Raw genomic sequence first — 13,883 nt, 5'->3', positions numbered from 1 at the left:
ATTGAGGGAACCATGAATGCCAACATGTACTGTGACATACTGAAACAGAGCATGATCCCCTCCCTTCGGAGACTGGGCCGCAGGGCAGTATTCCAACATGTTAACGACCGCAAACACACCTCCAAGACGACCACTGCCTTGCTAAAGAAGCTGAGGGTAAAGGTGATGGATTGGCCAAGCATGTCTCCAGACCTAAACCCTATTGAGCATCTGTGGGGCATCCTCAAACGGAAGGTGGAGGAGCGCAAGATCTCTAACATCCACCAGCTCTGTGATGTCATCATGGAGGAGCGGAAGAGGACTCCAGTGGCAACCTGTGAAGCTCTGGTGAACTCCATGCCCAAGAGGGTTAAGGCAGTGCTGGAAAATAATGGTGGCCACACAAAATATTGACACTTTGGGCCCAATTTGGACATTTTCATTTAGAGGTGTACTTAATTTTGTGGCCAGCGGTTTAGACATTAATGGCTGTGTGTTGAGTTATTTTGAGGGGACAGCAAATTTACACTGTTATACAAGCTGTACACTCACTACTTTACATTGTAGCAAAGTGCCATTTCTTCAGTGTCGTCACATGAAAAGATATAATAAAATATTTACAAAAATGTGAGGGGTGTACTCACTTCTGTGAGATACTGTAAGACATTTATTGGTTATTTGGCCATAACATGAAAATTATTACCGGTTTTAGTCTAAAATGTAATATCAATGCATCCCTAAGTAAATTAGTGTAGAATTAGCTTTTTTTTTATATAAAGTACACTACCTTTCAAAAGTTTGGGGTTGTAAGATTTTTTAAAGTTTAAAAGAAAATCTTTTCAAAGAAAATGCTCACCAATGCTGCATTAATTTGATCAAAAATAGAGTAAAATCAGTAGTCTAATATTGTGAAATATAATTATTATTATATCATTTGAAATGACTGCTTTCTATATTAATACAAATGAAAATGTAGATATGCTGCTTAATATTTTTGTGGAAACCAGGATTCTATGATGAATTGAAAGCTTAAAAGAACGGTATTTATTTATAAATAAATCTTTTGTAACAATATAAATCATTTCACTGTAATTTTTAAGCAATTTAATCCCTCCTTGCTGAATAAAAGTATTAATTTATTTTAAATGTATTGTTGTTACTGAGAGTTAAATAAACAATGAAAAATGTAAAGCTTATAGTAATTCTCCTAATACTGTAGATCTAAAAAGGTCAATAATAATGAGCTCATCTCCTATATCACAATCAGTGGTAACGATGAAAGAGCAAACACAGGAATGATGAGGTAAACAGATAGGTAGAGGAGGTTACCTTAATCAGGTTGCTCAGGGCCAAGTAGCATGCAGCTAGCTGGCAGACCCGATGCACAAAGCTCTTCCCAGCACCCTGACCTTCCCAGAGGCCATGTGCTCGCCCTCTCAACTCTGCCAGTTCAGATTCTCTGGAGCGCATCTCCTCCAGCAATGTCTGAGGGTGTGCAATCAGGGGTCACGAGGCAAGCAGGGGTCACAGAAGAATAAAGACGAATGTTCATGCCATGAAAAAACACACTAAAAACCTAGATGAGCTTTTGGACACATCCACTGAGATGACATTCAACAAAAAACTTTTACTAAACACACTTAATACATCAGGGCACAAAAGACCACCACGAGCAAATTTCTTGCTTCTTTTCTCTAGATGGAAAAAGAGCAGACTGTGAAATTGTCAGTTAGGCAGACACAGTTCATGATAATGGAGTCTATCATGTTGGGTGCACTCTGGGCATAAAGGGATTAAGAGGGAAAGTGGGTAAAAGCAGGGGAAGGGGAGATGGGAGGGGATGGATAATCACTCAGAGGACCTCTACACACTGTACAGATACATTGTTGGAAATGCAATTGCCAACAGAGCAGACAAAAGGGCCCAGCAGGCGACAAAGCAATACAAAAATAGAGATGAAAGAACTTGTGATAAGGCAAAAATAGAAATGTTAATCTTTCCAACCTCTATTCTACATTCATGTTATTGTCAGATTGTATATTGGGGGTTTTGTTCTTTGAGTGCAGTTGGAGAGCGAAAAATTATTTGCATGTCAGCTTAATCCTCAATTGTGGCAAAAAGCTTGACTCAGCGGAATCATCGTTGACAGACATGGTCTATTTCATTATCTCCAGCAGATCCTACTTCTGACAACTCATTTAATTGAGCTTAATTACTGCAAAATTCACTGCCACAGTTAGTTGATTTCATTTAATTACATGTTTAAACAGCTAGATTATGTTTAAAAGACATGAAAAAAAGAAATTTATTTTTAATACTCTCCAAATGTTTAATGCATAATCTATTGATCATAAATCAAATGTTCTTCTGTCTATTAATTACATCACACTGATTTTCAAGGTACAGTCAGTGAGGACTGGAATCTTAATAGTAGTGATTCATTTCATTCTGGTAGATCCAAGCTCTTATGAATAAGTATAAATAAGTCATTAAGACTATCTGGGCTCACCTGAAGTTTGGAGAGCTCTAGTCTCTTGGCAGGGAGGTCATGGAGGCGAGCGCTGCTCTCTTGCACACTGATCTCAGTCCTGTTCAGCCAGTCTTTAAGTGGTTCCACACTTGCCTCAAAGTCCTGCATCTGAGACTGCAAGACCTGAAAGTACATATTCATAAAAGTTACACATGCAACTTAAGCTGTATATGGTTTTTAATTTAAAAACACTCTTTCATAATAAAAAATTTAAAAAATTAAAATAAAATTAATAAAATTAAAATAAAATTAAATAAAAAATTATATACAAAATATGCAGAAACGTCTTAAAAATGTATTCATCTCTACACAGCTCTACCTGTAAGGCCGTCTCTCTTCTCTGTAAGCTGTCCATCAGGCTCTTCCAGTCATCTTTGGCTGCATTTGCTTTGGTCCTGATCGCCTCCACTCTGTCGGCAGGCACCACGCTACTAAGCTGCTCTCCATAGGTCAGAACAGTATTCAGTCTGGTCTGGCGCTGCTCCTTGTCACTTTTGAACTCCTGTGGTGCAGAATGAGCAAGACGTCAGCCACACAGACACAAGTAGACTATCACAGAGCAGAGGGCAGCAAGTGCAATGAGTCACGTCCAGACATTGACAGGCACCCTGCTGGAATCTCCCACCATCTGTGAGGCATGCACATCCCATCTTTTTTCCATCTTTCTCCACTCAAACGGTACAGATGCAATTATGTATGACCCAAAGCATGTCTGAGCTGTGTTGGTGGTTCAGGGCAGTAAGCCATGTGGAAACATTGTTCCACATTTGAAATGCATTTGATGGTAAATAAAAAATGAGGCGCATTGTTTCCATCTTTCGTTCTGAGCAGCCTTATTCCACTTCTTTCTTCATATCTCTCCCTTTTTATTGTACATGACCTATGCCTCATCTAGACCCACACAGAATCTGTGCTGATCTGAGCTTTTTTTTCTCTGCTCATTGTGGGAAAAATATATGCAGTATTCTGTGGAATGAATTCATGTATGGAGACAAATGCTAAAAGGAGCTTGAACTGATTTTGCTTCAGGACCCAGATTTTTCATTGGACAGCAAGTGGTGACCCAATACAGTGCCAAAATTAGAGTACAAAATTGAATTTCAATTGTTTCATTGTCTCAGCACCTAAACATTTTCCACATAAGCTACAGATCATGGTCAAAACAAATCATGTTTACCCTCATTGGAAGGGTACTTTTATTTAATGTAGTCTTGGTTGGTGAGGACATGTCATGTTAGATGTGCATGTTGGCATCTTCCTAATATGACTAGCTAGCTGTGACAGATTGAATTTGTAGCAAAATATTGGACTGTTAAGTCTTTTATGTCCATAACAAAAGAGACCGTAAGTGTTTTATCCGTTCTTTTTATCTTTTTAAGGCTGAAAAATGAATGTCTCTACATTACAAAAAAAATGTAATTCCTTTTTTTTTATATAAAATAAAATAATAAAACTTAAATTACAGTTCAATCTGTAACTGCTCAAAATAAAGTTTTAGGATTTGAAAAACATAAATAAATAAATACAAAAAATGTAAGTTGTAAAATAAATAAATTAAAACAAAATAAAATAGTAACATAGAAATATGAAGAAATATTTGTACTTATTTAAAAGCCGGTTAGGATACATGCAGTACATGCAGGATACTATGCAGTATTTTTTTTGTAAAGTGAACAAGGTGTTAACATTAAAAAACAATTTAAAAAAAATAAATAAATAAATAAAACATCAGGCATAAAATAAAGTTTGGACCAGGTAGTGTTTTCTCCTTCCTTTTAGGCTAATATGGTAAACTGTGTTTTATTATTTGCATTATTGTTTTTTTTTTTTACCAAAACAGACCATTTTTGGGTCACAACTGAACAATTAAGAGTCACTGACAATTACACTATTATGGGAAGACAGAAATAGAAAACCAAGTAAAATTTTAGATATATTTTAGATAACTCTCAGGCAATTTCCATCCAGGTCTATTCTATGTCTCTTTCATCAAGCTATACATCATTACTGTGCATTTTCCCTGTGCTCTCACAGGTTTATTACCGTGCTAATTGAAGTCATAAATAGACCAGTCAGGCACATCCTTGGCTAAATGGTGGCCTCATAAACTGGCCCATGGGACCTGAGAATGGGCTGTCACTTTATCAAATTCTGGCTACTTTTACATGACAGGGATAGAGACAACCTGCTGTGGCCTGGCTATGGCTATGTTCCAAGAATCTTGAATTTTGCCCAGTTGCCCTCCTGGACAGAGTACTGTCCACAACCATTTCACTCACCTGGATCCGCTGGAGAGCGATGGAGGCATCCCGGATGCTATGAGGGGAGTCAAAGCATTTGGCGGTAGAGATGTTGGCATTGACCATCCACTGCCGGAAGTCATGCAGAGAAGAACGGAAGCGTTGTTCCAGCAGTTTCTCTTTATTCTGACATTCCCGGGAGGCCCGTAGGCTTAGGCTAATGAGGAAGATGCAGAGCGGTATTTGAAAAGGAAAGGGTGAAAAAGCGGGATGGGGTTAAAATGGGTGAGTGTAGGGGGAGCTGATAGCACAAGGTGTGCACAGACATCTGTTTCAATGACAGGCTCTCTCAGAGGGAGAGTTTGGGTATCAGAAAGTGAAAACGCAGCAGAACCTGCACACACAATAATACACAAGCATGTCTGCACACAGATACACACTCACATACACGAATGCGGATGAGGTTAAAGTGGACAGGGGAGGGAAGATAAGCATGTTTTTTGCTGCTACACCTGAAAAGCATGCTAACGAGGCAAAGCCTGCTGTCATGACAGGTGCTCTTAGCTGAAACGCTCACTTTAGATGCAGTGCTATCTATGAGGTGCAATATATCACAACCCTTCATTCACCTCAGTGCACTAAATTTATGTGTAAATGTATTCTGTTAATTAAATAGAGCATGTGTATTTAACCAACAAAACAAACAATTAAATATTTATTTATTTATGAATGAATGAATGAATAAATATATATATATATTATTATTTTTTTTTTTACTACTTTTTTAATTAATTTCTCTATTAATTTATAACATTATTCTTACATTTATTTTAAATGTTATAGTTTTATAAATTATTTTTGCTTCATTATTATTATTATTATTTTTTTTTTTTTAAATATGTTTTGCCAGTAAACACACTTTTTACATTGTTCAAAAACTTTAAGGGCAATAAACACTGCAAATACAATTTCTGAATAAATATCTTTACATTTTCACCAAATTTAGGCCTCAATTTATTTATTTGTAATTAATTTATTCTATTCATTAACTGCTGTATATATAATTTATAATGTATAACATATAATTTTTTACTCTTTTCATGTTTATTTTCAGAACTAAAAACAACCTAATGTCATTTTTATAAATTATTAAATTAATTAAATATTAAATCATATTTAATATTGGAATACATTATTTTATATTTACATAATTATTATAAATTATTTGCTTATTACATGCCATAAGCAGTGGAGACATTTCTGAGAAGCTCTGTAAGAAACATCCATCTTCTACTTCATCTAGACTTCTACTTCTACAAAGGCTAAACAAACTTTCAAGGAACGGCCCGCTAAACAAAACCAGGTGGTGACCATTTGACTTCAAAAACCTTTAACCTCATGCATATGCGTTCATGTCTGCAGCACACTCACCTGTTGTGTAGCTTGATGAGAGCGCTGACTCTGTCCGACTGTGGACCCAGATCACTGGAAAACCCACACAGCTCATTGAGCTGCGCCTTCAGCTTCTCCTCCATAACTTCAGCTGTCTGAAGCCCCTCCAGAACACCCTGACGAACACACACACAGCAGGGGTGAGTGTCAATGCACAGGCCATACTTGACACCTAAAACCTCATTTATCGGCTTGATGCTTCTCACATACACATTTGAGCATTAACACACAGCTCAATTCAACTCCAAGAGCAGGGCTTCTTACAAAAGCATTTCTGTTCTTCAGCAACTCCAGGAAGCCTTCCCACTTCTCCGAACATGCCTGAGATTATACAGAGCCTCTCTCTCTCTCTCTCTCTCTCTCTCTCTCTGTGCTTCCACCCTCCCCCGACCCTCTCTTTAAAAACAAGAGGGAAATGCTTCCCTGACTTCCCCCTATAGAACACTTCCTCCCTCAATCTCTCTCCTCCTCTTCCTTCTCTCACTCCTCCCTGTCTTCCACTTCGCACGCCACGGTTCTCCCTCTCATTCACTCTTCCTCGCCTTTGACATGTTCTCTCATTTGCGTTCCCACTCTTTCGCTCTCCCTCCATTTTACATTCTCCTCTCCTTCCTCCCTCCCCGCCTCCTCTCCTCTCTCTCTCCCGCTCCCGGTGGGAGTCAGCTGTCAGATGTTGAGGAGCTTGAGCCGAGCAAACGAGCGTGTAACACAAACAAGTCCGGACACCGGAAACACGGGATGAGAGAAAGTATACAAGAAGGAAACATTGAGGGATTTGAGGAAAAAAGGAAGAAGAGAAGGAAGAAAAATCTGCAATCCTTTTTCAATTATCTGAGCAGCAAGAAGCAGATGGAAATATAAACAACCTCAGCAGCAGGAAAACATATTACGACTCATTGCAGTTTATGAGAAAGAGCCAGACAGAAAGAAAACACAAACAAGAGAGGAAAGGGGAAAAGAGAAGCTCTGTACTATTTAAATATTACTTTCTGGCTATAACCTTGTAAATGAGTGTGTTGTTTCAAAAAATTATTAAATTCTTCACCAAACTGTGTGACTTTCCAAACAGTAACGTACGTGTGAGAGCTTACATAATATACACTGTAATTAAATATAATTTTACCTTATACACTCCCCCTTCCCTCTTCATCTCTCAATTACCTTGGCGACCGTCCATCCCTCCACCGCAGCAGCTCCGCTATTCCTCCGCTCGGCGCTGCTCAGTCCCTCGCTCCACTCCTTCAGCTGGCCCTCCAGCTTCTCCATTTCTCCCTCCAACTGCGCTGTCAGCCGTGTCTGCTCCCGCTCGGCCCCTGTCGCCGCTGCCACGGCCGTCTCGAGGGCGTCGCGAGCGCGTAGCGAAGCTCCCTCCCACTGGTGCAGCGCTCGAGCCAGTGCTGCCACTTCTCCATCCATCAGCTCGCAGCCCGCCGCCGCCGTGTGCCTTCCGGCTATCTCCGCGCTCAGCCGCACGCGCCGCAGCCGCTCGCGCCCCTCGCACGCGCCGCGCTCCAGCAGCTCCTGAAGAAGGGAGGGAGGAAGATGGAGAGAGGGAGGGTAAAGTTGCTACGGAAACTGCGGCATCGGTGGCTGCTTGTTATCCAACTACTGCCGCCGCCGCTCGTGATTCTCTCGGCGGTGAGACTGACTGACTGTTCAAGCGCGATAAAAACTCACATCGGATCTGTCCCTCACGCTTCAGAGGATGAACGCTCCTCTCTGCCACCTCCCTCCTTGAGATACTCCTAATCTCAATTAGCCTACCATTAATGTTATACACGAATATCTACTTGTTTACTTTCTTAGTCTAATTTTCTCACATGCGATTAGAATTTCATTCATTCATTCATTCATTCGTTCAGCAATGAGAAGGATCCCATGTAAAATACACTTAAATTGTGCAATTAAATGTTTTATTTAAAAAAAAATAAAAATTAAACAAAAATTAATAAAAGTGTAATATTAAAATCATTAAGTCATTAAAAAAGATAAAGAAGACTAAAGTGTAAAACAATATTTCATTCTTTCAATATAAAAATATAATAGCCTATACGTATTTTTTATTTATTTTGTCATCAACCATACAATATTATCATAGATTTAAAAAAAGGCATAACAGCTTTCCATGCAAAGTTATGCTTGTTTTAAAAAAACATTTATGTTCAGTAATAAACAGATGACATTTTAAGGTGATGATCCTTGACAAATAATCCGCAGCTTTAAAGGTAAAGAGATGGAAGCATTTATTTGAATATAATTTATTTAAAGTGCTGCAGTTGTAGTCTTATTTTCCTTTATCGAATATACCACTCTCTCATTCTCCCTAACTGGCATTGATTATCCAGGGAGAAACGTGCAAACAGCATAGAGATTTCCCACAACCTCTGACAGAATGTCCCATATTAGCATATCTCTGCCCTCAGCCAGTTTGTTTTCCACCTTGTAAACAATGCAGGTGTTTTGTAGTTGGATGTAAAAGTAGAACATAAGAGTCTTCATTTTCTCCCGACATCAGAGTCGCTGAGGAGGCAGTGGATTAGTTTTGTTTCTGATGGTAATGCGCCACCGAATACACCGAAATTCGTTTATGTCTGCACAAATCATTTTACTCCAGACTGCTTTCTGAACGAGGGACAATTCAAGGCAGGTTTTGCTAAAGGATGGACCAGTACCCTCTGTTTGTGATCCAGCTGCACCTCCAGAAGAAGTAAGTCTCACACTTTATATGTTTTATGATTATTTGCAAATCGCCTTTCCTCTTCCACGGGCGGGGTGAGCAGAGCTCATTAGCATTTAAAGAGACATTCACCAAAACGGGTCGCTGTGAACGGAGCTCTTTTTGACAAGGTAAAAAGAGTGTTGTTTTAAATGACCACTGAGGAATTTTAACCAAAGTATGTTGCAGAAATTTCATGAAGACCCTAAAGAATCATGCCAACTTGTGGAAAATGGGCGTCCGATGTCCTCTTTAACAAACAAATGCTCCATTTAAATTTTTTAATACACAATGTTTATTCTGTGCATTACTTTTTTGTAGATTTAGCATTTTGTATTTCCTTGTACTTTGTACATTGTACAAATCAATTTGTACAAAGCAAGCTGAGTGCCTCACTACTGTCAAGAAACATCTAAAGACTCCTCTGTGGGCTCTTGACTCACAGCTGGTAATGTGCACTTTCAGAAAATAAACACTCTTAAGCTTTTTTTTCCCACTGATTTCACTATTTTGGGGAATTTGGTATTGCAACACTTCATCATGGTATTATACTCTTCATCTGAAAGTCATTTTAGATCAAAGTTTCTGCTAACTGGATAATTTATACTGCAAATTGTGTACGTGTATAATGCTGTTGTATTCTGTCCTGTGCTATGTTGACTGGCAACTGATGCAGTACAATTTCTCTCATGGGGTTAATACAAACTCATATCTCTCGATCTATTTATACACCCACACTCACATAATCATATGTGCAGATGAAATGCAATTATGCATTCATATTATCAGTGTCTCACATAATTTAACGTGCAGTCTCACACCATCTCATCTGCTTCAAAGAATGAATTTGTTCTTTTCATTTCACACCATTCAGAGTGAAAGATGATGTTTGTAAATGAGAAAAAAACAATATAAAGGTTCTTTCTATCATTTTCCACAGAGGTTGTTGAAAGACCCTTAGAGAGAAGATAAGCTTGTAAGCAAAAAAAAATGGAATGTCTAATTAATGTGTAAAAGCTACGGAATTATGATAATGGAATGAAACATATTTAAATTGCATGCTTATTTTATGCAGATGTGGACTTTATTAAACATAATATGAGAGTCTGACACAAAACAATACTAGAAACATAACATGTTCTGTGGTATGACATGCTATAAAAAGATGTAGGATAAAACTGACCAATTCTTTAATATTCTTTCATTTAATTCTCTTACCCGGATTTCAGTCAATTTCTGATTTAAGATTGGAGGGTCACCAGATGGGTCAGAGCGTTGCTGAAGCTCCTCCCCTACCACAATTAGCCAATCAGTGAGCTCCCTGATTGTTTCCATGTACTTCTTATGTTCAAGGACAACGTCCTCTGACAATCTGTCTCTCTCCTAAATAAGATAAAATATTAATTAACTCATTTCAATTTTAACATAAACACTCTCGTTTACTATTACACTACAACTATCCACGTGACTAGACATGAACAAATACTTCACCTCTGCTGCAGCTTTGACATCCTCAAACTGTGCCCTAAGGAGAACCATTTCTTCTTCCTTAAAGACGGGGTCAACAGTGCGTTTGTAAAGTTCAGCCGCACTCTCCTCCAGATAACACAGAACTCCCTGGTGATCCTCCACATCTGATGACAGCAAGCGCAGTCTCTCCAGTTGCTTTCTTTTCTCCCTGAGTCCAAGCTGGGGCTCAAGAGGACCTTTAACCTCCAGGCCTACTCCCTCCAGCCATCTCTGCAGCTGTGCACGAGACTCCACGAACAAATCCCACTGATTAACGGTCCATTCCAATCGGCTAAAACACAAAGGACAGAGGTAAAAGGTATATTAATTTTTTTTTAAATATTTTTATATTTTACATTCTTACAATTTTACAGTGTATATTATTCAGCATATTTATCTAGATAGAATGATACAACAACAGACAGACCGACAGATAATGATAGATAGATAGATAGATAGATAGATAGATAGATAGATAGATAGATAGATAGATAGATAGATAGATAGATAGATAGATAGATAGATAGTTTCAGTCAATTTCTGATTTAAGATTGGAGGGTCACCAGATGGGTCAGAGCGTTGCTGAAGCTCCTCCCCTACCACAATTAGCCAATCAGTGAGCTCCCTGATTGTTTCCATGTACTTCTTATGTTCAAGGACAACGTCCTCTGACAATCTGTCTCTCTCCTAAATAAGATAAAATATTAATTAACTCATTTCAATTTTAACATAAACACTCTCGTTTACTATTACACTACAACTATCCACGTGACTAGACATGAACAAATACTTCACCTCTGCTGCAGCTTTGACATCCTCAAACTGTGCCCTAAGGAGAACCATTTCTTCTTCCTTAAAGACGGGGTCAACAGTGCGTTTGTAAAGTTCAGCCGCACTCTCCTCCAGATAACACAGAACTCCCTGGTGATCCTCCACATCTGATGACAGCAAGCGCAGTCTCTCCAGTTGCTTTCTTTTCTCCCTGAGTCCAAGCTGGGGCTCAAGAGGACCTTTAACCTCCAGGCCTACTCCCTCCAGCCATCTCTGCAGCTGTGCACGAGACTCCACGAACAAATCCCACTGATTAACGGTCCATTCCAATCGGCTAAAACACAAAGGACAGAGGTAAAAGGTATATTAATTTTTTTTTTAATATTTTTATATTTTACATTCTTACAATTTTACAGTGTATATTATTCAGCATATTTATCTAGATAGAATGATACAACAACAGACAGACCGACAGATAATGATAGATAGATAGATAGATAGATAGATAGATAGATAGATAGATAGATAGATAGTGTTTCTATTTCTGCAACATGAACCCTATTATCAAACCCAGACCGAATTATTTAGCAGATAATTAGAAAAAACAGCTCCATCATTACACCCTTGGTGTTAATTGAAACAGATAGAGCCAGATAATAACTTGGTTACCATAGTGATGATGAGTATAATTGAATAAAAGCCCAGGTGCCTGGCACCTGCAGTCAAGCACACATGCCAATTTAAAAACAGATCACTATGCTCCCACTCTTGACCCAAAATACCTTAATGGCCCCGGTAATTATATTAATATTGATGTTTCCATTGTCGTGGTTTATTTTCATTTAAATCCAACTATCAGTTGACCTAAACTTCTGCAATTATGGTCATTTAACAAGTTAATCTTTTATAACCAGATCACTCAGCTCACTAAAGTCAACAGGTTACCTGTGGCAACTCATAGCTCTCAAAAGCAGTGCTGCCCATGCGTCTTCAGCTTTCTGAAGCTTAGAGCAAATCACTCCTCGTTCCACTTCTCCACTGTTCTTGATGACCATCTCTGCCTTCCCGGCTGCCATGTTGAGCTTTACCTCGCCCTCTCCCTTCATAAGCAGGATATCCTGGATGAGAGGAAACAAACACAAGTTACAGCTACTGCACAGATACAGATACAGACCAGCCATTCTAAAAATACTGCCTCCCCTTAAACAGTATTGGGGAAATGTCAGTTGAGTGTTGCATGTACACCATGTTTCATGGATGACAGGACAAAAATGGCCAAAAATACAGAGGATAAGGAGTGGTACAAAAATACAGCTTATTTTAGATTAAAAAATAATCAAATATAAATTATATTTTTATGACTTTGTACAAAAATTATGTATTTTCTTTAAAAACCACTGTTCTAGATCACAAAATGTGTGGATTTTTCCAGTTGTTCGTTTCCTACAATTCTTCTGCATGTACCTGTGCTCGCTCAAGTTTCCCTTCCACCTCCTTTTTATTCCCCTCCGTGTTCTCCAGTTTCTCTAAGTTCCTCTCAACATCCTTCAGCCAGGTTTCCACTGCCTTTAGTGCTTCCTCAAATGCCTGGTACTCTTGCAGGCTGCGGAGTCGACTCCTGGCCTCCTGCAGCAAAGCCTCATGGTTTGAGAGCAACTCTGCTGCCACACTATTCTCTGAAGTAGATTCTCTCTCTGTTATGGTGAGAGAGGACGGACACAGATGTTCAAGAGATGTCCTGTGAAAGAAAAGATAAAGCCAGCTCAGATTTATTCATGATGGATGGTAGTGTGAAAAATACACAAGTATATGTAAATACACGCACACACAATTACTTATATCTGGAACATTCTCACATACACATGCTGCCTCACACACATGCACATAGAATGTCCATATGTACCTCCTCATCAGCAGCACTCTGTGGATTTCCTCCACTCTTCTCATCTCTTCTGAGCAGTCGGGGGCTGCAGACTGACTCTCACCCCACAGAGGAGCATCTGTCTTCAGTCTCACCTCCAGCTGTTGCAGCCAGTTCCTCAGTTCCACCACACGCGTTTCATACCTTAATAAGACCAAATACACTGGATTTACCTTAAAATACTAAATAAAATCTGACACACTGAATTTAATTTCCATTCACAGTATAGTACATGGATGGTTAAATAGGTCATTGTCACATTGTATCACATTATAGGCTATGGTATTGTGAAAGGGCTAGCGTAGTTGTAAACTGTAAATATCATGATGTTATTTAATAGGATCATTCCTACAACAGTAGAAGAACATTTTCAAGTCCCCATCATATGTCTTAATATATTGTCTAAAATAGTGGTTCTCAACAAAAATAAGTCTTAAAATTCAAAAAATGGCCCAAAATACAGGGGATAAGGAGTAGTAAAAAAAAAATATGGCTTGTAATTTTACATTAAAACAATAAAAAAATACAAATTATATTTTTATGACCTTATACAGAAGCTGCAAATCAATCTTTTCTTCAACAATCACTGCACTAGATCATAAAATGTGTGGATTTTCCCAGTTTTTGTTTCCTATGATCTTCCTGCATATACCTGTGCTCGCTCAAGTTTATCTTCCACCTCCTTTTTGTTTAAATTTGGTTATATTAATATAATATTAATTTAAATGCTAAAAAGATGTATTTATTTTTATTTCTATTTATTTT

At 38.5% G+C, this 13,883-nt stretch overlaps 1 protein-coding gene across 1 annotated transcript in view; it reads right to left on the bottom strand.

Moving 5' to 3' along the window:
* Window positions 1-13,883, bottom strand: part of LOC107556168 (nesprin-1-like) — a 137,051-nt gene that overhangs the window by 78,893 nt on the left and 44,275 nt on the right. The window contains exons 50-60 of the mRNA XM_016239217.1: window positions 13,101-13,262; window positions 12,662-12,935; window positions 12,143-12,315; window positions 11,222-11,531; window positions 10,136-10,300; window positions 7,363-7,722; window positions 6,181-6,317; window positions 4,789-4,966; window positions 2,829-3,011; window positions 2,489-2,632; window positions 1,309-1,464 (exon numbers count right to left, since the gene is read on the bottom strand). Coding sequence (XP_016094703.1) covers window positions 1,309-1,464; window positions 2,489-2,632; window positions 2,829-3,011; window positions 4,789-4,966; window positions 6,181-6,317; window positions 7,363-7,722; window positions 10,136-10,300; window positions 11,222-11,531; window positions 12,143-12,315; window positions 12,662-12,935; window positions 13,101-13,262 — 2,242 coding nt within the window. The remainder of the gene's footprint in view (window positions 1-1,308; window positions 1,465-2,488; window positions 2,633-2,828; window positions 3,012-4,788; window positions 4,967-6,180; window positions 6,318-7,362; window positions 7,723-10,135; window positions 10,301-11,221; window positions 11,532-12,142; window positions 12,316-12,661; window positions 12,936-13,100; window positions 13,263-13,883) is intronic.

This window comes from Sinocyclocheilus grahami, unplaced genomic scaffold (assembly GCF_001515645.1).
Source record: "Sinocyclocheilus grahami isolate Dianchi unplaced genomic scaffold, SAMN03320097.WGS_v1.1 scaffold556.1, whole genome shotgun sequence".
In the NCBI taxonomy this organism is placed as follows: domain Eukaryota; kingdom Metazoa; phylum Chordata; class Actinopteri; order Cypriniformes; family Cyprinidae; genus Sinocyclocheilus; species Sinocyclocheilus grahami.
The sequence above is the reverse complement of the archived record's forward strand: the minus strand, read 5'-3'. Positions and strand labels throughout refer to the sequence as shown.